We start from the raw sequence: 22,215 nt of genomic DNA, 5'->3' as shown, positions 1-22,215 counted from the left end.
TGTTGGCCTACATGGACTTTTTTCTAAACAAAGAAAACTCAACTTGTAAAACAACATTTGAATTTATACTGTCGTGGAAATTCTTACACAGGGACACTCCAAGTCAATCTTAAATGAATCATTGTTTATTGTCAGCGCGCTGGAGAGGTTCCAACCAACTCAATGCACCATAGTACGTCATTCAGGAGCTCAGACCCAGCAGTTGTCTTACATACGGCTATAGACAGACAAGTTGTATTTGCATGATTTAGCATAATTAATTCATCTTTACCGTTTTGTTTCATTCATGTGACAGACCAATACTGGTTCATAACATGTGACAGACCAATACCTCACGAGTCTTCTTGTAACGTCAGGAGAATGATGGGTGTGGAGTCAGGCGCAGAGAGCAGAAGTTTCACGGGAAAAAATGCTTTAATGTCCACAGTAAACAGGAACAGGTACAAAAATGGGTGAAGCCAAAACACAGGCGCAAACACAACCCAAAGACCACTGTTACATAAACCGGACAGCGAAAACCCAAAATCAACAATACACCTCCTACGTACAATAACAACAAGCCCGCACACACACAAGCGGGATAAACGAACTTAAATGGTACCCACCCCAAAAACCCAACAAGGAACAGGTGAAACCAATTGGACAAAAACAAACGAAAAGGAAAAAGGGATCGGTGGCAGCTAGTAGACCGGCGACGACGACCGCCGAGCGCCACCCGAACAGGAAGGGGAGCCACCTTCGGTGATATTCGTGACACTTCTTCTCTCTAAGCTAGACCTTGAAACTGAGATATATTTTGTTTGTTCTCAAAACAAGGTCTGGGCGTACTGCCAAATTGCAGCTACTGATAGTGAGGATTTGTACATGTAGCCACTTGCATGAACACAGACATTGGTTTATAGAACAGCACATGAATAGAACTCAGAAATGAGTTATAAGAAAAGCACAAACATTAAAATTCTCATTACAATACCAAACCGTGTAGGCTATTTTATATCCATTCGTGTGGATGTTAAAAGCGTGTTCACTTTAATGGGCGGTATACTTTCCATTAACCAAGTGCCTTCATATCTGTGGGTATGTTTTCACCATCTCATTCCACAAGTATCGTCATTTATCAGTTCAAACTACAAGGTTCATCATGACTGGTCACAGAATTCCTGCTCTGTTTGGAGAACAACCTGATTGGCAGACGTGAACTGCATGACCCACATTATTTGCATAAATTGTGCAAAAGGAACTTCGCTGCTTTGCATGAGCTGATCTCTTCTTCAAACATAAATAGTGGGAATGTTTGCTGTTCGCCTCATAGCAGATTTGCATGTAGAGGGAGCCAGGGAATACACAGCTCTGACACAGATAGGTGTGTAAAGTTCAGTGGGGCTGGGCTCAGGTTTAACTGTTAAACGTGACTGTAAATGGCACACTTTGCTGTAAGTTTTAACTTATTTTCATTGTTTGAAGTCGGGAGAATGTAGTAGACGATTTGGTTTTTTATTACTCATTCACAGACACCATGCAGGAAGGTTTACAGTAGTTGCTTGAAAGAATGACAAAGTTCACTTTCTAGGAGCATTGGTTTGACTGGTTATAATCGTATGTATTATAGTGACTCTTTATCACCAAAGGACTGCTTTGAAAGTTCTGTATAGTGAAGTGCTTTACATCGATCGAGAACGATAGCTATAGATCACTGCTATCTGTTTCACTCTAAAACAGTTTGTTTCACTTGTGAATACAAGGTTTCTGAAAAGTGTTGCCAGGAGTGTCATGTCATGCTGCTATCCACATAGTTCATATTCTATTCCTGTAATACTACGTTTATTCCTGTAATACCACATTTATTCCTGTAATACCGCGTTTGTTTCAATTTCACAAGAAGTCTATTACTCCTGAGAGAAGAATGGACTCTATCACGGTATGGAATTGTCAACTACACTAAGGGAAACACTACTACACTACAGGAAACACTACTACACTTAACAGACAGAAAAGTTAACCTTAGACTTCACTAAACTCACTCCTAGTTATAACAAATAGTTTCATCCCTTCTTCTAAATGGCTTAAGCTGAATAACAACCTCTCTTTTTATTTTTGTCAGATTCCTGTTGTCACAGAAGCATTCCTTTGGGGACAGATGAGTCTATGACATTATCAACCCTGGACCTTTGACCTGTGGGCCAAAGGAAGAGGGCTGGTTCGCCCCTGAGGTGACTGTCAATGACGTAGGCCAGGTGGACGACCCCAGGGACCCCTGGAGAAGCCCAGTGGAGGACCCTCAGGGTCAGCCTCCACCCCCGCCCAGAGCCCCTTCCCTGCCTGGGCCACATCATCAAGACATGTCCCCCCACACCCCTGATCGCCTGATGAAAGACCCCCATCCTGACAACCTCAGGTTACCCCTACTGAGAAAAGGCTCAGTGGACTGAGGATGAGGACTTCTCTTTATCTGGGCTTCTCCAGCGGGAAGTGGAGGGCTTCGCTGGTCCTTCTAGCTGGCCACGACCTTGGGACTGTTCCCTTAAAGGAGCAGAACACGTAGAAGCCCCTCTTCCTCTCACGTCTGACTTAAACAACATCCACTGTGTCCCTCCAAGTCACCAAGCACACATGCCTCCTCAGTGTAAGTAACATGATGCACTGTATATGACTACAGTATTCATAGAATGAAACAAAACAGATATACAGTCGTAGCCAAAAGTTTTGAGAATGACACAAATATTACTTTTCACAAAGTCTGCTGCCTCAGTTTGTATGATGGCAATTTGCATATACTCCAGAATGTTATGAAGAGTGATCAGATTAATTGCAAAGTCCCTCTTTGCCATGCAAATGAACTTAATCCCCAAAAAACATGTCCACTGCATTTCAGCCCTGCCACAAAAAGACCAGCTGACATTATGTCAGTGATTCTCTCGTTAACACAGGTGTGAATGTTGACCATAGTTTCCTGCAAGGAAACACGGGCCGTCATCATTGCTTTGCACGAAAAGGGCTTCACAGGCAAGGATATTGCTGCCAGTAAGATCAACCATTTATCGGATCATCAAGAACTTCAAGGAGACCGGTTCAATTGTTGTGAAGAAGGCTTCAGGGTGCCCAAGAAATTTCAGCAAGTGCCAGGACCGTCTCCTAAAGTTGATTCAGCTGCGGGATCGGGGCACCACCAGTACAGAGCTTGCTCAGGAATAGCAGCAGGCAGGTGTGAGTGCATCTGCACGCACAGTGAGGCGAAGACTTTTGGAGGATGGCCTGGTGTCAAGAAGGGCAGCAAAGAAGCCACTTCTCTCCAGGAAAAACATCAGGGACAGACTGATATTCTGCAAAAGGTACAGGGATTGGACTGCTGAGGACTGGGTTAAAGTCATTCTTTCTGATTAATCCCCTTTCCGACTGTTTGGGGCATCCGGAAAAAAGCTTGTCTGAAGAAGACAAGGTGAGCGCTACCATCAGTCCTGTGTCATGCCAACAGTAAAGCCTCCTGAGACCATTCATGTGTGGGGTTGCTTCTCAGCCAAGGGAGTGGGCTCACTCACAATTTTGCCTAAGAACACAGCCATGAATAAAGAATGGTACCAACACATCCTCTGAGAGCAACTTCTCCCAACCATCCAGGAACCGTTTGGTGACGAACAATGCCTTTTCCAGCATGATGGAGCACCTTGCCATAACGGAAAAGTGATAACTAAGTGGCTCGGGGAACAAAACATCAATATTTTGGGTCCATGGCCAGGAAACTCCCCAGACGTTAATCCCATTGAGAACTTGTGGTCAATCCTCAAGAGGCGGGTGGACAAACAAAAACCCACAAATTCTGACAAATTCCAAGCATTGATTATGCAAGAATGGGCTGCTATCAGTCAGGATGTGGCCCAGAAGTTCATTGACAGCATGCCAGGGCGGATTGCAGAGGTCTTGAAAAAGAAGGGTCAACACTGCAAATATTGACTCTTTGCATCAACTTCATGTAATTCTCAATAAAAGCCTTTGAAACTTATAAAATGCTTGTAATTCTACTTCAGTATTCCATAGTAACATCTGACAAAAATATCTAAAGACACTGAGGCAGCAGAATTTGTGAAAATTAATATTTGTGTCATTCTCAAAATTTTTGGCCACAACTGTAGATACATACATGAAATGCATGATACTGAATGTCTATGACAGTAGCTGGGTCGTTCCACAACTAGAGTTCCTCTTGCATCCCTATAATATTTTAAGTAGCCTGTTAAAACCCTGTTATATTAAATTATATTATAATAAATCTGATTTTTTATATGAAGAAACACTGTTACTTTAATTGGCATTTGTCTTAATTTGACTTCTTGAGATGGAAAAACTCGTTTTTTTAATCTAGAGTGTTATGAACATGTGCTCTTTATGACAGAATATAAACATTTATGTATGGAACGACTCAGCTATATAACATTTGCTGGTAAGTTGGTGAAGTTTTTGTTTATGATGTTGTATATATTACTGAGATTTAGCCTGGATGATCCACATTCTATAATTCACATAGGCTGTGTTTACACATGCAGCCTAATTCTAATCTTCTGCCCAATTATTGGCAAAGAGCTGATCTGTTTGTTCAAAAGCCCAATTAGTGGAGAAAGATAAGAATTGGGCTGCCTGTGTAAACGCAGCTGAAGTAATGGCTTTGATTTGGAGCCCATCCAAGACAGGATGTTAAAATCATGTCTTCTCACATCACTTGACAGGCCCAGATCCGGTGCACAGCAGGTGTCAGAGACGGTACACATGTCAGCAGCCCATAAATCAAACGTGTCTCCTCTATAATCATCATTATAACCATCTTCACCCTACGGAACCTCAGCAGGACCCTCGCCAGTGCCCACTGTCCTGGTACACTAAACATTCCTACACTGGGCTAACATCAGATTGTATTATTAGCCTATATATTAGCATTGTTATAGTCAACTAGCAAATGTTTCTTAACTTTTGGGGGTTTTGTGGGGCTCCAAACCCTGCTGCTGAGCATTAGAATATAAATTCAACTCTTCTACACTTTTTCCCTCTCTAGGACTCCCACGGCTCAAACAGACTATATGGACAAGAAGCTCTAAAAGCCTCCAGTCTAAATCTTCCTCAGTGTGTCGCCCCTCCCAGACAGGTGATGAGGGAGGTCAGTGTGGTGCCCTCCTACCCAGCGACCCCTGGCCAACCAGATGGGGGAGGAACAGCTACACAGGAACTGAGGAAGACCATCAGTCTATCTGAGGAGTGCAGTAATTACGTATCAATGTCCATCCCTCAGCAAAACCAAGATCATTCATTTTTAGACATTAAAGATCATTGTTCATTAAACAGTGGACTTTCGGTGAATCAGAAGTGATTGTGTCACCCTATGATTTGGCTTTTAAGAATTCAATATTAGTACTTATAACATCCTCAAAAACGTGCTGTAAATATTTGTCTGAGCACAATTAGCGTCCATGTGGTACAATGCTTTGTTTGATCGCAGGAAATGTGTTCATTACATATTCTGTGGACACAGCCAGTAAGATCTTTACCTTTGTGAAGTTTCTGACAGATCAGGGCTTTAAACCAGCTGCAAGTTTTCCATTTTATTTTATTCACCCACTCTTTGAAATACTACTATTCAAACATACTTCCTCTCTCTGGCAGATTGACATCTTTGATAGCACGGTTAGAAGAATGGACATCAACAAGTGGACGGACAGCTATTTAAAGGATGTAAGTCTAAGCTGTCAGCATTTTTAGGAAATCAATTGGACCTATCCAATTACGAAACTATACATAAAACAACTGAACTGACTAGGAGGTGCCGTGTTGCAGAAGTCAGTGGTGATCATCGTGGTCATCAGTCCCAAGTCAAGGCAGACGTGGAAAGAGATGGAGAGGATGAGCATGGTCTCCACACAAAGTTCAGGTAGACACTTACATGTACCTGTACGAATATATCAGATACATGTGTGTAGCTACAGAATTTTTTTGATTATGGAGTCTCAAGACTAGGACTGTAGAAGGAAACTGTTGTGCCATTTGTAAACATACATAAAGCTTGCATACAGTAAATGTTCATACACTGCTCAAATATTGTGCTTGTAGTTTCCTCCCTGTGGTTAGTTGGGGTCAATAAACCCTCAGTGTCCACCTCCCTGGTTACACACAGAATAGGCCAATGAAGTAACAGCTCCTGGGGCTGAAAAACAAAGCTGTTCATCTCAGTAAACCTATAATCACAACTGCCTGTCGCACTCATTCCTCCAGGTTCAACCTGTCACTGTGCCAAAACAGCGACTTGTCAGTGAAGAGCACTTTTTGCCAGTCCTGTCTGGTCCAGCGACGGTGGGTTTGTGCCCATAGGCGACGTTGTTGCCGTTGATGTCTGGTGAGAACCTGCCTAACAACAGGCCTACAAGCCCTTAGTCCAGCCTTTCTCAGCCTATTGCGGACAGTCTGAGCACTGATGGAGGAATTGTGCGTTCCTGGTGTAACTCGGGCAGTTGTTGCCATCCTGTACCTGTCCCACAGGTGTGATGTTTGGATGTACCGATCTTATGCAGATGTTGTTACACGTGGTCTGCCACTACGAGGACGATCAGCTGTCCATCCTGTCTCCCTGTAGCCTCCTTGCAGCATGCCTAAGGCACATTCACGCAGATGAGCAGGCACCCTGGGCATCTTTCTTTTGTTTTTCAGAGTCAGTAGAAAAGCCTCTTTTGTGTCCAAAGTCTTTATAACTGTGACCTTAATTGCCTACCGTCTGTAAGCTGTTAGTGTCTTAACGACCGTTCCACAGGTGCATGTTCATTAATTGTTTATGGTTTATTGAACAAGCATGGGAAACAGTGTTTAAACCCTTTACAATGAAGATCTGTGAAGTTATTTGGATTTTTCGAATTATCTTTGAAAGACAGGGTACTGAAAAAGGGACGTTTCTTTTTTTGCTGAGTTTAGTAACCAAAAAAGTGTTAAACAAATCAAAATACTGTATATTTTATATATTTCTTCAAATAGACACCCTTTGCCTCGTAGACAGCTTTGCACACGCTTGGCATTCTCTCTAACCAGCTTGATGAGGTAGTCACCTGGAATGTGTTTCATTTAACAGGTGTGCCTTCTTAAAAGTTCATTTGTGGAATTTATTTCCTTCTTAATGCGTTTGAGCCAATCATTTGTGTTGTGACAAGGTAGGGGGGTATACAGAAGATAGCCCTATTTGGTAAAAGACCAAGTCCATAGTATGGCAAGAACAGCTCAAATAAGCAAAGAGAAATGACAGTCCATCATTACTTTAAGACATGAAGGTCAGTCAATACGAAACATTTCAATAACTTTGAAAGTTTCTTCAAGTGCAGTCACAAACACCATCAAGAGCGATGATGAAGTCCGCTCTCATGAGGACCACCACAAGAATGGAAGACCCAGAGTTACCTCTGCTGCAGAGGATAAGTTCATTAGAGTTACCAGCCTCAGAAATTGCAGCCCAAATAAATGCTTCACAGAGTTCAAGTAACAGACACATCTCAACATCAACTGTTCAGAGGAGACTGTGTGAATCAGGCCTTTATGGTCGAATTGCTGCAAAGAAACCATTACTAAAGTACACCAATAATAAGAAGAGACTTGTTTGGGCCAAGAAACACGAGCAATGGACATTAGACCGGTGGAAATTTGTCCTTTGGTCTGGAGTCGAAATTGGAGATTTTTGGTTCCAACCACCGTGTCTTTGTGAGACGCGGTGTGGGTGAACGGATGATCTCTGCATGTGTATTTCCCACCGTAAAGCATGGAGGAGGAAGTGTTATGGTGTGGGGGTGCTTTGCTGGTGACAATGTCTGTGACTTATTTAGAATTCAAGGCATACTTAACCAGCATGGTTACCACAGCATTCAGCAGTGATAATCCATCACATCTGGTTGAAAAGCATTCCAGGTGAAGTTGGTTGAGAGAATGCCAAGCGTGTGCAAAGCTGTCATCAAGGCAAAGGGTGGCTATTTGAAGAATCTCAAATATAAAATATATTTTGATTTAACACTTTTTTTGGTTACTACATGATTCCATATGTGTTATTTCATAGTTTTGATGTCTTCACTATTAATCTACAATATAGAAAATAGTAAAAATAAAGAAAAACCCTTGATTGAGTAGGTGTTCTAAAACTTTTGACCAGTAGTGTATACCCTAGTCATCTATACAGTGTGTATAGTTTATGTATTGTATACATTTAATATGCCATGAAGAGAAATCATAACAGCGTTAGGTGTTTTTCTTTGATCATCACCTTTTCTCATTTCAGATCCAGAATGAGTTCATCCAACAGCGCTGCCTTCATTTAAGACTGGTACCGGTATTGTTTCCCACCTCTACGAAGGTCAGTGGATAACCAGATTTCCCATTCACTGGGTTAGGCTATACTGTTGTTATATTCTCCAGAGTGTAATGCTCATCCCATCACTGTCTTCCAGAGACATGTTAATACTGTTGTTATATTCTCCAGAGTGTAATGACTCTGCCTATCCTATTTTTCTCCTACAGAGATATGTCCCTGCCTGGCTTCAGAGCACCAGGATATACCACTGGCCCCAGGATACCCAAGACCTACTTCTCCGTCTGCTATTAGAGGAACGCTACATTGGCCCGGCCCCCTCTGGGGAAAGAGCTGACCCTCTCCGTACGACACCTCTGACATCTCTGAGAACTGCTGAAGACACATTGTGTTGTGGTGCTTCATAGATTTCAATGTTTATATGGACATTTAGTAAAGGCTTTAAAAAAAATTTTAACTGAAATTGTGTGGGTGTTAAGTGGTGTATCTCAGCACTACTCTTAAATAGCCACAAGGTGGCAGTATTTACTTTCTAATGTTTCAAGTCCTAGACATTTGCTTGCTAAGGTGGTAATGGGTTACTCCTGACATTGTGTGGCGACTGTGGTCCTAATAATATGTGATATGAAGAAGTATTCAATTAATAAATGAAAGTAATAATAGCCTGTTGACTGTGAGGTTGTTGAATTGCCATGCTAAACATTTTTACATTGTAGCCTATACTACATAGTTACTACGGTATTACCCAGTACAACATCAAGGTCTCACATTTTTGTGGGTAATACCAGATAAGTAGAACATGGTGTACAGGTGGTTTTAGTGCCCCCTATTCATTGTTGATTTAAGATCCACAGAGGGGCCACAGGAAGAGCCGTCACTGAAACATTAATCTTCTCCAACATATGGAGGGGCTGGGGTTCACACATGTTCTTCTCTTTACACTTCAATGTATTGTGTCTGTGGTGGTTTCATCATCCTTTGATTAGCCAAGCAAAACTATTTTCTGTCGATAATGACAATCATACTTCACTGTAAATAACAAAGAATTCAAATGTTAGGTGCTGTATTTCTATGTATTATTGGAGAGATACAGTGCCCTCCATAATTATTGGGACAGTGAAGAATTTTGTCTTATTTTGGCTCTGTACTCCAGCACTTTGGATTTTAAATGATACAATGACTACGAGGTTAAAGTGCAGACTGTCAGCTTTCATTTGAGGATATTTTCATCCATATCGAGTGAGACGTTTAAAAATTACACCACTTTTGTACGTGGTCCTCCAATGTAGGGGTCCAAAGGATAGAGGACAAATTCACTTATGTGTACTAAAGTAGTCTAAAGTTTAGTATTTTGTCCCATACTCCTAGCACACAATGATTAATTACATCAAGCTTGTGACTCTACAAACTTGTTGGTTGCATTTGCTGTTTGTTTTTTGGTTGTGTTTCAGATTATTTTGTGCCCAATAGAAATGAATGGTAAATAATGTATTGTGTCATTTTGGAGTCACTTTTATTGTAAATAAGAATAGAATATGTTTCTAAACACTTCTACATTAATGTGGACGGTACCATGATTACGGATAGTCCTGAGAAAGGTACAGACGAACAAATATCATACATCATACCTCCCCCCCCAAAAATGCTAACCTCCAGTTATTGTAATGGTGAGAAGTTAGCATGTATGATATTTGTTTACGATATTTGTGCGTCTGTAACTATCCGTAATAATGGTAGCATCCACATTAATGTAGAAGTGTTTAGAAATATATTATATTCTTATTTACAATAAAAGTGACTCCAAAATGACACAATACATTATTTGCCATTCATTTCTATTGGGCAAAACATTATCTGTACAAAAAGTGCTGTAATTTCTAAAAGTCTCACTCGATATGGATGAAAATACCCTCAAATTAAAGCTGACAGTCTGCACTTTAACCTCAGTCATTGTATCATTTAAAATCCAAAGTGCTGGAGTACAGAGATAAAACAACAAAACATTTGTCACTGTCCCAAAAATTGCAGAGGGCACTGTATTATAATTTCTGCTATTCTCAAAAGAAAGCCAGCCATATATTCTATCAGCCTAATGCATTTGTTAACCATGAGGGCTTAGTATACACTCAGGCTTTTCCTGCACCCATAGCACTTGCACCACACTAGACCAAGCCTGATCTGACAAACCCAAAGCAACCAAAGGGGTTGGAGAAGGGGGAGATGGGATTGTCTCCTGCAGGTGGCTTGGTGTGTGAAACTGAGCCTGTCAACTTATCAGTGACCACATTTACATGTCCAAAGTATTCCGTATAGTAGCTCATATCCCACTTAAGGTCTTATTTGGGATAAGCTGTTTACATGCACCTTTGATATCCTGCTCATGAGTATCCCTGTATCCATTAATAAACAGAATATTCCTCATTTAAGTTCTATGGGTTAAATGGAATAGAAACTGAAATATTGCACTGAATGTAGGCCTATAACCTCTCACATGTGGAGTAATATAATTTTAACTCCTGTAGAATAATACAACAAATGTTAATTTTGGTTCAGGAACAGGAGTGGAGAAATATGATTTCTTTCTTTCTAGCATCTCTTCAGAAGCTGGATGTGGAGGTCCTGGGCTGGTGTGGTTACACGTGGTCTGCGGTTGTGAGGCCAGGTGGACATACTGCCAAATTCTCTCTAAAACAACGTTGGAGGCAACTTATGGTAGAGATATTAACATTAAATTCTCTGGCAACAGCTCTGTTGGACATTCCTGCAGTTAGCATGCCAGTTGCACACTCCCTCAACTTGAGACATCTTTGGCATTGTGTTGTGTGACAAAACTGCACATTTTAAAGTGGCCTTTCATTGTCCCCAGCACAAGGTGCACCTGTGTAATGAGCATTCTGTTTAATCAGCTTCTTGATATGGCACACATCAGGTGGATGGATTATCTTGGCAAACGAGAAATGCTCAGTAACAAGGATGGAAACAAATTTGTGCACAAACTTTGAGAGAAATAAGATTTTTGTGCATATGGAAAATTTCTGGGATGTTTAATTTTAACTCATGAAACATGGAACCAATACTTTACATGTTGCGTTTATATTTTTGTTCAGTGTAGATTACTAATACATTCATTCTATTGATGTAAGACATTATTCTGGTGAGCACTTTACTTAGTCTTCTGTGGCTAAGTTATGACAGAAGCTGCATGTGTCAAACTATAGTTGACAAACAAATAGCATACCAAATGTTGGAAATTATAAGCAGAAACTTAATTTAAATTATAGTAAATTAGTTATAGTAGGTTAAATTATTATGGTGTCAAACTCTGCAGGTAGCCTACTTTTTGAAGTGATTTGTTTGACAATCAGATGAAAACATCATCACACAACACCAATTATATGTGAAACTGAGCCTGCGTAAACTGCAAAAACAACAGTAAATGGCATAAGATTTTTTCATGCCACAGTATCCCGTCTTAGATCGGCATACGCCAGGCATCATATCCGGGGATCTCATAACCAGGCTACAAGATTTTTCGGGTTATTGTTAACGGGATATGATGTTTATATGCGTCAACTCAAAAACAGAATACTTGAGTATCCCGAATAATAACGGGACATTAGTGTGCATGTAAACTAGGTCAGTGAGGTGACTGCTTGATTAACATGGGCAAACTGGTCTGTGCCTCCAGATAATAAGGTGAAATTCTCCAACCATCAACAAGGAGAAAAGTCACTTCACGAAACTATTGCTTTCATTCCTACAGAGCTGTGTGTGAACTGGTGTATGTGAATACTTACCTGAACATCTCGAGTGTAGTGAGTTCTGGGCTATCCCAGATTGTGATGCATAAACATACCTTTCAGCAGAAGACCGCTATTAAACGGACTCACCTCATTTTCACCTGCACTGATTGGTTTCCAGAGAAAGGGCTGAAGCCCACTCAAGGTCAGAGCACACTTCGTGTGACAGATGCTCCCACTCCATCCAGATGAAATGTTAATGAAACATTCTTCATCATCAGGGAGCCATTGAGTGTGACTGTGTCCCCAGTGTGAGCCGGGGTTTATGGGCCTTTCAGTTTATTATGGAAATCTATATGGAATTATATTAAAGGGCAACTCCACCACTTTTCAAACTAATTGTCATTATCTCCAGCACAACACCAGTGTCAACATATGTGAAATCGGCACATTTCTACATTTGAAGAAAAAAATATGAAGTTAAAAAGTTCTACCTACTGACATCATCAAAAGTGTTTGTTTTTTTTAAACAATGATTTTCACACACTATGAGATTCAAGGTAACATGTGGAGCAAGAAAATACCCTCCCCTGGATAGAAACTCATTGCAGGTTTTGAAAATCACAGTTCTCTCGCTTTTATACTACCCTGGGATGTCACAGAGACCTTTCTTCTTATCTTTTTAACCACGGATCATAGAAACACGCTGTTTTCAAATATGTAGACACTGGTTTGGTGCTGGAGATAATGAATATGAGGTTGAAAAATGGTGGAATTGCCCTTTAACCAATGTGAAGTTTAAAAAATCTGACAGGAAAGTAGAAAGAAAGTACCAAAAATATGGCTGTAATTATAAAAAAGGCCTTATTCTTTAAGCAGTAGTGACAAATATTGGTGTGTGCCACAATATTGTGTGGACTGACTGAAAGGTCTTGAGGAATGTAGAACCATGTTATGATCTGTTTTTCTATGTAGTCTAACATACGGTCTTATGGTAAGTACATCATTTAGGGGGACAGTAACACAATTGCATACATTTGGATGTAGGAATTATAGGGACAAAATTTGACACATTTATCAAAATATGGTCATTGTACTGTAGGCTACTAATGTACTGTAGTAAGGAACTTCTAGAAGTGCTCAAAGTACACCACTAGGAAGTGTGTGAGAGCCAATTACAGCAAGGCAAACTTTACAGTAATCCAGTCTTGCAAAAAGGTCTCGCCCATAGAGAATGATAGAGGCCTCCAGTGGCCAAAAGGCCACAGACATTAATACCAGTAGGTAGCACTGACGTCATCCATATATTCCTAAGGCAATTTTCCTGTCCTGCTAAGCGTTCTAAATGTAACGAGTATTTTTGAGTGTCAGGGAAAATGTATGGAGTAAAAAGTACATAATTTTCTTTAGGAATGTAGTGAAGTAAAAGTAAAAGTTGTCAAAAATATAAATAGTAAAGTACAGATAACCCAAAAAACTACTTAAGTACTATTTTCAAGTATTTTTACTTAAGTACTTTACACCACTGAGGGCGCGAGCCTCCTCGTAGCCTGCCGCCCGTGATTGTTCTGTGTCAGCATGTGGTCCTGTTTGACAACAAATGTAGTAGTCAGAATGGATCACTATTTAATTAAATAACCTTGATTTGTAGCAAACTTGAAAATAATTCACTGTGGGGATCAAACTTGATCATAATAAACAAATTGTGTTTGGCCGTTCTGGCGATGGTAATTTACATAGGCTTTCTAGGGCAGACCAGGGCTTTTGGCACCGCTAGGTTGCTACGCAGTAGCCGATCAGCAGAGCTCGTGACTTCACCCTCCAGACCGGACACTGGGGGCCTGGTATTAGCATGGGCCACACCATTGAGGGCTTCCACCATTTTAATGTAGTCAACTGGGTGGGACTTCCAACTTCATTGGCTGGTCCCTCCTGGTGACCCTGTTGGAGTCATGTCCAATCGGGTCATCAGGAGAGATCATCCAATCGTGAAGAAGAAAATGTACTACTTTAAAATGGAGATTGTCTAAATGGCGATGCCAAGGCTGTCACAGATACAAAGATGAGTCCTCAATCTATCTCTATGTTCTAGAATCTAGACAGTCTGCAGAACGCAAACCTCCTTCTGGATTCGGCAATTTGAGCTTGCGGGTGGTGTTTTTTTTGTTCAATATGTGCTAGTTATTTCCTGTAAATGTTTAATTGCGAAAGTGGTTGCAGTCGAAATCAGGCAATTTCAATTACATTTTGTAATCGTTTATCATTGAAATGCGCAATTTCTATGTTTAGTTTATCTTTTAGATCAGTGGAGCAGTATAATTATTGTAGGGTGTTATTAACAGTCAATATTCACAAAATGTCCCCCAAAAAGTTGACGCTTTAATATATTTTTTGAGGAATAATAGGATTTGGCCTGTCATACCCATGTCCCGCCCAAAGATTTTTAAACCAATTAAAAAGCTCACTTTCACGTGCTCGCTTGTAAATGGACCAATGGAAAACGCGGTGGTTCTACGAACACAATTTGGGACTGGATCTTGACTCCTCTGACTGGCCGGTGTTGTTGGAAATGCGGCAGTAGCTATCAGTAGATGCAAACACTAGGAGAGGAATGGCGTTGCTTAGGTTTGTTTAGTGAAGAGTGTTGTGATCATATTACAGAGAAGGGTAAACCTTGTCCGCTGTGCCACATTGGAAGCCACTAACTGCAATAACTGCCACATAGAATTGTATTTGCAAGCAAAGCTAAATACTTGCATTAACATCTGCCTCAGCAGGAGAGTAACTCAACGATTCCCAATTTTTCAGAATGGATATGCCGTAGCACCTGGACTCCGCGAGTGGGAACAAAGTGGTTTATGTTTAGCTGGCGAGCTAGTTTGTTAGATAGCTATGGCACGTCTCATGGAAGCCCACACTTGTCTTGATTTTCAAGTGGACGGATAGCGGCTACTAGTTTCAGCATTTTAAATTCTGAGACGAGTGTAGTAGTTATGTCAATAGTAACTGAATCACGGGGCACCTCCATTAGCTATAGCGTGGCCTCAACAGCTGCAACTCGGATTACTCACCAGAGTTCTTAGCTTGCAAGCTAGCTGGAAAATGGGGCAACTCCGCGCTCCTCCTCGATAAACAAACTCTTTGGTTTATTGCTATGTGTAACTAAAAAGGATTGTTTGGATCATTCGTCGGTTGTTACATTGTGCAAAACAATTTATTCTCCTTCTGGTCCTAGATGATGCCACAGTGTGTGTCCCATGCGCGCTCCGAATAGTTCATTGTATCTAGCACAGCAGTCATGTTTGCCGTCCGTATCGTTACCGCTGACTACTACCTTACAAGTCCTCTCAAAGACTTGGACGTCATTTATAACGAATTCAGAGAAAGTGACGTGAAGAAAGTACCAGTGGTTCGGATTTTCGGGGCAACTCCAATAGGTATGTTCATATGGTTTTTAATCAATGACAATGGTCATCTGCAGCATGGTACAGGATCGCCACGCGATGCATGGATGTAACACATTTGCAACATCACAAAACCAACCCTATTCAAACATATGAAATGAGTTGTAATAAGAAGACAGACGCTGCCATATGAAAGATGTTTAGTGAGGTGGCACATCGTAATAAACCATGCACCACCCGCAGCTGTTTGCAGCATGCACGCGATACATGGTTGCTTTGTTTTCTATCTCGAGCTCCACAGGGCGGTGGACAGACCTCTACATCAGTATTCGGCACATAACCCACTTTACTATACCGTTAATAAAATATATTATGCAGTCTCTTTTCTGTGCCCAACAACCTGTGGAGTGGTGCCACAGCAACGTTGGAATCACAGCATGACAAAGTTGCCACAATGGAGGTGTGACTGTCTGACTTAACTGGCTGCAGTAGTCATGTCTAGATGGGATACAGCTTTTGGCAAATTGACGCCAAAAGTAGATTTTTTGTTGTATTTTAGCTAACCCTTTTCCTAACCTTAAACTAAATATCCTAACCTGCTGCATAAATTCTAAACCTGCTACGAAAAGTCAATTTTGACAAGCTGCATTCCTTCTAGAGAAAATAGTGCAGTTTTAAAGAAGAGCTTGCTGCAAAAATACAAATTTTTCCTTAGGGTGGAATTTATACATGATCTGACAGAGTGACTAAGAAAATCAATGGATGCAACAGGGATCAATGAAATGTAAATCTGGGAGGTTTTTTTGTCAGGTGAATGCCTTAATACAGTAATTCGACCATGATTGCTTCAAGTTTAGGTAGCAGGCCACTAGATTAATTTACCAATCTAAAGAATGTTAGCTGACATGGGCTAATTAATTGACTGTCAGTGACTGACATAAGAGAGAAACTGTCTTTGGAAATTGACCTGCAGCTCTACAAAAAGGGGACCCTGGGCCGCATGCCCATCCCTGTTTTAGACAAATCCACTGGCTGCAGCACTTACTGTGGTTGATTTCAAGCCGACTATGGAGGACGGGCATGCCACCTGCTTTGCTTTCTAGTATTGGTTGTGTATTGTAATCGCAGACCACACGAGGAAATATTTTCAGTAGAAATTCCCTTCGTTCACTGCACAGCTGCATAACCTACTATTTTTGGTCCTTTTTGTATTTACTGTAGGCTGTGTGGATATTCACAACAGGCTTTGATGTAGGACTGGCGTCTGAGAGAATAAATGGGATTGTGGGTCAGGGTGTCAATCTAATTTGGTCAGCTAGCCCCAGAGTTTTGCATGTGGTCACATCTGCATTGTAAAGGCGGCAGCTCTAACAGCTTATCACACACTTATCATATCATCTCTCAGATAATGTCCCAGTCCCCCTCACTGGCCAGTTTCCTCACAGCTCTGTAGTGTAACAAGTTGCAGTGGTTTTGGTTCACCAATGCCATATAGACTGCTGTTGCCACTGATTCCCTTGTCAGTGATTTATATTGTGTTTCATAATCTGAATAATGTTGTTTTCGACCCTCCAGACGATTAGTCAACATGAGGTCACACTGAGGCAAGCACAGACAGCCGTCATTTCACACACAATCTTGTAGCTTTGTATTCTTCTGCAATGTTCTTGAGTCATTGTTACCTCCAGGTGTTGTGAGGCTATGGGTTTTAATAACAATACACCAAGGCATTTGTTTCTGGATGTATGGTTGGAGTTTTGGCAGAGTGCATTGTTTTACAGTAACTCCTGCAGCCCCACTGTGTTGATACTGCTTGTGTTAAGCCTAAGTCTGTGTTGGCTCTGTATTTTCAATGTGAAATTGCATCACCATCTGGAACACATTGACTTAAAGCACAACTCCTTTTTATTTTTCCATTTCGAATGTCTGCTGAAATACTGCGTTAAAAAGAAAAGCTGGGAAATGGGTCACACAGACACCCACGAAGAGAATACATTCTTTAGTCTCTTGTATACATGAGTCAGGCTTGAACTATAATAAGTTGGCAGTCTCTTTAACATTTCTACCTACACCCGTTCTCATTCTGTGGGAGTTGCTGGACTAAAAAAGAAGAATTGGCTAATCAACTCAGTGTGTCCTCTCCTGACCTGACCCACGGAAGCCGGGAGGGAGACACCAGTCTTTCCTCTGTCACTGGACACCACACTTTCTGTTTTCACCTAACCTGGTTACTCTTCATTGGCCAGCCCCTGAGGCCCCTGCCCTGATACAGCGTGGCGTTCTAGTGGCGTGCTCTATCGGTCTAGCTGCCTGTCTACATCCATGAGGGACCAATATCTATGATGGAACGCTAGAGAGACAGATGTTGTTCTTTCATGGTTTCAGTTGTTTTTCCCAATGCACACCATCTTTGCTTATTCAGGCCAAATGAGAGTGGTTGTGCACAATGTGCAGTGGTAATCAGTAATTCATTGCATATGTAATAGGCCAGCAGCAGCCAGCTTGATTGTGAATGAGCAGCAGTGGCAGTGTTGATTGAAGTATCCATGCATGGTAAATACTGAGTGTCTCCCACACTGCTGGGAGTCGCAGTTTGCTGCAGTCTTTGAGCTCTGACAGCATTGATCCTGCTTGATGTCTAGCAAGACTAGATTCAGCAGGCATTCCTCACTGCCTGGGAGAGGCAGGAAGCCAAGCAGGCACTCTGTTTTTGTTTTTCTCTGCTGAATATGTGCATGCACACGTTGGTGTGTGCTGGGGAGACCTGCATGAAAAATTGACCTGAATGAGAGGTCAAGCAGCGAACTGCAGAGTGGGATAAAACAGAGGACCTCTCTCCAACCCTCTCCCCCCTGCCCTTCCTTCCTCCCCTTTTCCTCTCATCGGAGAAAAACTAATGCCATCTAAAGGAATTCCTCCCGGATCCATTAAGAGGATAATGGGGGATTCGAGGACTTGGCAGTTCATTAGTCAGAAGGTCATTGTCTCCTGAATGGTTTACCTCCCTATTCTGTTTATTGGATTATTTAGCATTCTGAAGCTGTAGGTCTATGATTCTTATTAGACCACTTTGACGTTGATACGACTAGCTACTTATTTCTCATGTTTTGTAGGCTAATGGTTGTCTTTTGTGGGCTTAGTCCCTTTACCCTCACTTGAATCCATTCCCTTCATCTCGTTTTGATGCCGAAAATAGCTGCCAGAGAGGAATGCATTGCCCTGTGAGAAAGGAGTTTGCTGTGAATGGAGAGCCAGAGAGCAGCATGAATCCTGGCCCCTGATAATCCTGAGGCGTGGGATGTTAAGAAACTGAGGCCCTGGATCTTTAAGGTGGGGCCCCAGCCCAGTGAAGACACACACGCATGTCCAGGTTTCATTAACCATTAATAAAGGCCTGTCGTTCCTTTGTTTGTCATCCATGCCTTCTCTTTGGGCCTTCCCTCCATAGTACGTCAAGGTGGTCCAATCAGGGGCCCTTTGCCTTTGATCTATAGGAGACATTAATGGCACCTCGTTGTGTTTCTTTATGTGGGCGTGAAGAAGCGTCTCCGTGCTGTGTCTCTGTCAAGGGGCCTCACATCAACCCAGGAATTCCACAAGTGCTAGATCCGGGTTCAAAGGGTTCAGCGGGCACAGTGATGGACTGTCTGCTGCATAGAGAGCTTAGTGAACAAATATCCCTCATCCTTGCAACAGGGATCAATCAAATGTAAATCTGGGAGGTTGTTTTTGTCAGGCGAATGCCTTAATACCACAGGTGGCCTCTGGAGGATTACTTTGTATTAAAGCTGAAGAATAGGCCCAATCCCTTTCTCTGGGTGATGATGACTTACTGCTGTTCCTTCTAGCCTGGTTACTGGAGCGGTAGGTCTATGTCACAGTCAGCTTGCAGCCTATATCTTTACTGTAGCCTATACTTTTAGCCTTTACCTCATAGCTGAGTTAGACATAAATTAGACAAATAGCCTGCAACGTGAAGCTGAATGGAATACCTTTAGCCTGGCCTGCAGCGGAACTGTTATACATTTGGTCTGTACTCTAGCCAAGGCTATGTACATTTTTTTAGGTTAACCCATAGCGGCGTTATAGGCTACGTGCTTACTCTTTAGCCTCAAACCTGCGGCTGAACTGTTAGGCCTACCTTTAGTCTGGCCTGCGGCTGAACTGTTAGGCCTACCTTTAGTCTGGCCTGCGGCTGAACTGTTAGGCCTACCTTTAGTCTGGCCTGCGGCTGAACTGTTAGGCCTACCTTTAGTCTGGCCTGCGGCTGAACTGTTAGGCCTACCTTTAGTCTGGCCTGCGGCTGAACTGTTAGGCCTACCTTTAGTCTGGCCTGCGGCTGAACTGTTAGGCCTACCTTTAGTCTGGCCTGCGGCTGAACTGTTAGGCCTACCTTTAGTCTGGCCTGCGGCTGAACTGTTAGGCCTACCTTTAGTCTGGCCTGCGGCTGAACTGTTAGGCCTACCTTTAGTCTGGCCTGCGGCTGAACTGTTAGGCCTATCTTTAGTCTGGTCTGTGGCTGAACTGTGTGAGGTGTGTCTTTGTCCTGTCTAATTGGAGGTTTTTCTGAGCCCTCTCTGGCGCTCTCACCGGCCCTCCCTCCCCTCACTCTCTCCTGAGGTTTCTCTGTACAGTACACAGATGCCCTTGCTGCAGCACCGGGGCCTGGCTGATTGATGGCTTTAACAGCTCCCTCCGGTTCTACGGTGGCTATTTGAATGCGTCGCCTCACCCGCCTCCGAGGGTAGGAATGTGCTGCTGCAGCAGCACTAGTCATTGTCCCGTCCATCATTTTCTGTCACCCAGGTTGAGTTAGGTGACATCCTGGTCTTTTTACTGTAGTGCTGTACCCACCAAGCCCTTCAGACTTTTCCCCAGATGTCTTTTCTCCCCACTGAGACCTATCACAGCCTCACTGCGTAGCCCGTATCTCATATTTAACCTTTACAGTCAGTTGACCAACGGATTACAGGGGGAATTACAGTCATATAACACAGCCAGGTGATGTATTTAGCATTGTTCCAGGCTGAATGTTGTGGATCTGGTAAAAGAAGAAGAGTGAGATGGAACCTTGGTGTGGTGGCCACATGTATTTTTTTAGCAGCTAACAATAAAAGCGGCAGAATTGCAGGCCGTATAACTGCGTGATGGATGGCAGATTCATTATCCCGGGGGGAATAGAATGTGACGACACAGCCAGTGACAGTCAGCCACTGCCTGGTCTGCTCTCTGGGCTGGCTCGCTTCAAGGTGGGCTGGGTTGGGCTAAACCTTATGACTTTGCTGCTGACAGATGTGTGTGTGTGCAGGACTATTATTTGCTGTCTAGTTGATTTGTGTTACGTTGGCCATGTCAAGGTCACTCCACCAGAGGGAGGCCAGGATCTACCTGTCCCTATGATCACTGGCCCCATGGCTGGGGAAGCTGCGTCCCAAATGGCACCCTATTCTAGAGGTCGACCGATTAATCGGAATGGCCGATTTAATTAGGGCCGATTTTCAAGTTTTCATAACAATCGATAATCGGTATTTTTGGACACCAATTTGCTGAATTTTTAAAATATTTTTTTTATTATTATTATAAAAATAAAAATAAATGTTTAACTAGGCAAGTCAGTTAAGAACACATTCTTATTTTCAATGACTGCCTAGGAACGGTGGGTTAACTGCCTTGTTCAGGGGCAGAACGACAGATTTTTACCTTGTCAGCTCGGGGATTTGTTTTTGCAACCTTCCGGTTACTAGTCCAACGCTCTAACCACCTGCCTTGCATTGCACTCCACGTGGAGCCTGCATGGCAGGCAGACTACCTGTTACGCGAGGGCAGCAAGAAGCCAAGGTAAGTTGCTAGCTAGCATTAAACTTATAAAAAACAATCAATCTTAACATAATCACTAGTTAACTACACATGGTTGATGATATTACTAGTTTATCTAGCGTGTCCTGCGTTGCATATAATCGATGCGGTGCCTGTTAATTTCTCATTGAATCACAGCCTACTTCGACAAACGGGTGATGATTTAACAAGCGCATTTGCGAAAAAAGCACTGTCGTTGCACCAAATGTACCTAACCATAAACATCAATGCCTTTCTTTAAAATCAATACACAAGTATATATTTTTAAACCTTTAGTTAATATTGCCTGCTAACATTAATTTCTTATAACTAGGGAAAGTGTCACTTCTCTTGCGTTCCGTGCAAGCAGTCGGGATATGCAGCAGTTTGGGCCGCCTGGCTCATTGCGAACTGTGTGAACTCCATTTATTCCTAACAAAGGCCGTAATTAATTTGCCAGAATTGTACATAATTATGACATAACATTGAAGGTTGTACAATATTTAGACTTAGGGATGCCATCCCTTAGATAAAATATGGAACGTTTCCGTATTTCACTGAAAGAATAAACGTTTTGTTTTCGAAATGATAGTTTCCGGATTCAACCATTTTAATGACCAAAGGCTTGTAGTTCTGTGTGTTATTATGTTATAATTAAGTCTATGATTTGATAGAGCAGTCTGACTGAGCGATGGTGTGCACCAGCAGGCTCGTAAGCATTCATTCAAACAGCACTTTCGTGCGTTTGCCAGCAGCTCTTCGCAATGCTTCAAGCATTGCGCTGTTTATGACTTCAAGCCTATCAACTCCCGAGATTAGGCTGGTGTAACCGATGTGAAATGGCTAGCTAGTTAGCGGGTGCGCGCTAATAGCGTTTCAAACGTCACTCGCTCTGAGACTTGGAGTAGTTGTTCCCCTTGCT

At 42.2% G+C, this 22,215-nt stretch overlaps 1 protein-coding gene and 1 long non-coding RNA gene across 8 annotated transcripts in view; both read left to right on the top strand.

Moving 5' to 3' along the window:
- The first annotated feature begins 1,293 nt into the window (after positions 1–1,293).
- LOC120024520 lies at positions 1,294–9,114 on the top strand. 7 transcript variants are annotated; one of them, XR_005472870.1, is made up of 10 exons: positions 1,300–1,433; positions 1,883–1,918; positions 2,102–2,623; positions 4,719–4,863; positions 5,042–5,131; positions 5,647–5,715; positions 5,818–5,911; positions 6,253–6,373; positions 8,285–8,359; positions 8,524–9,113. It is a non-coding gene; the product is annotated as an uncharacterized LOC120024520 (long non-coding RNA). The 7 variants fall into 7 exon arrangements; XR_005472869.1 differs by having other exon boundaries at positions 1,299–1,433; positions 5,042–5,715; positions 5,801–5,911; positions 8,524–9,114; XR_005472865.1 differs by having other exon boundaries at positions 1,301–1,433; positions 1,880–1,918; positions 5,042–5,715; positions 8,524–9,112.
- Positions 9,115–15,352: 6,238 nt separating this feature from the next.
- LOC120024019 (DNA polymerase zeta catalytic subunit-like) overlaps positions 15,353–22,215 on the top strand; it is a 116,188-nt gene continuing 109,325 nt past the window's right edge. The window contains exon 1 of the mRNA XM_038968104.1: positions 15,353–15,491. Within this exon, the coding sequence (XP_038824032.1) occupies positions 15,353–15,491 (139 nt within the window). The remainder of the gene's footprint in view (positions 15,492–22,215) is intronic.

The sequence above is a fragment of the Salvelinus namaycush genome, chromosome 29 (assembly GCF_016432855.1).
Source record: "Salvelinus namaycush isolate Seneca chromosome 29, SaNama_1.0, whole genome shotgun sequence".
NCBI classification, from domain to species: domain Eukaryota; kingdom Metazoa; phylum Chordata; class Actinopteri; order Salmoniformes; family Salmonidae; genus Salvelinus; species Salvelinus namaycush.
This window is presented reverse-complemented; position numbering and strand designations above follow the sequence as displayed.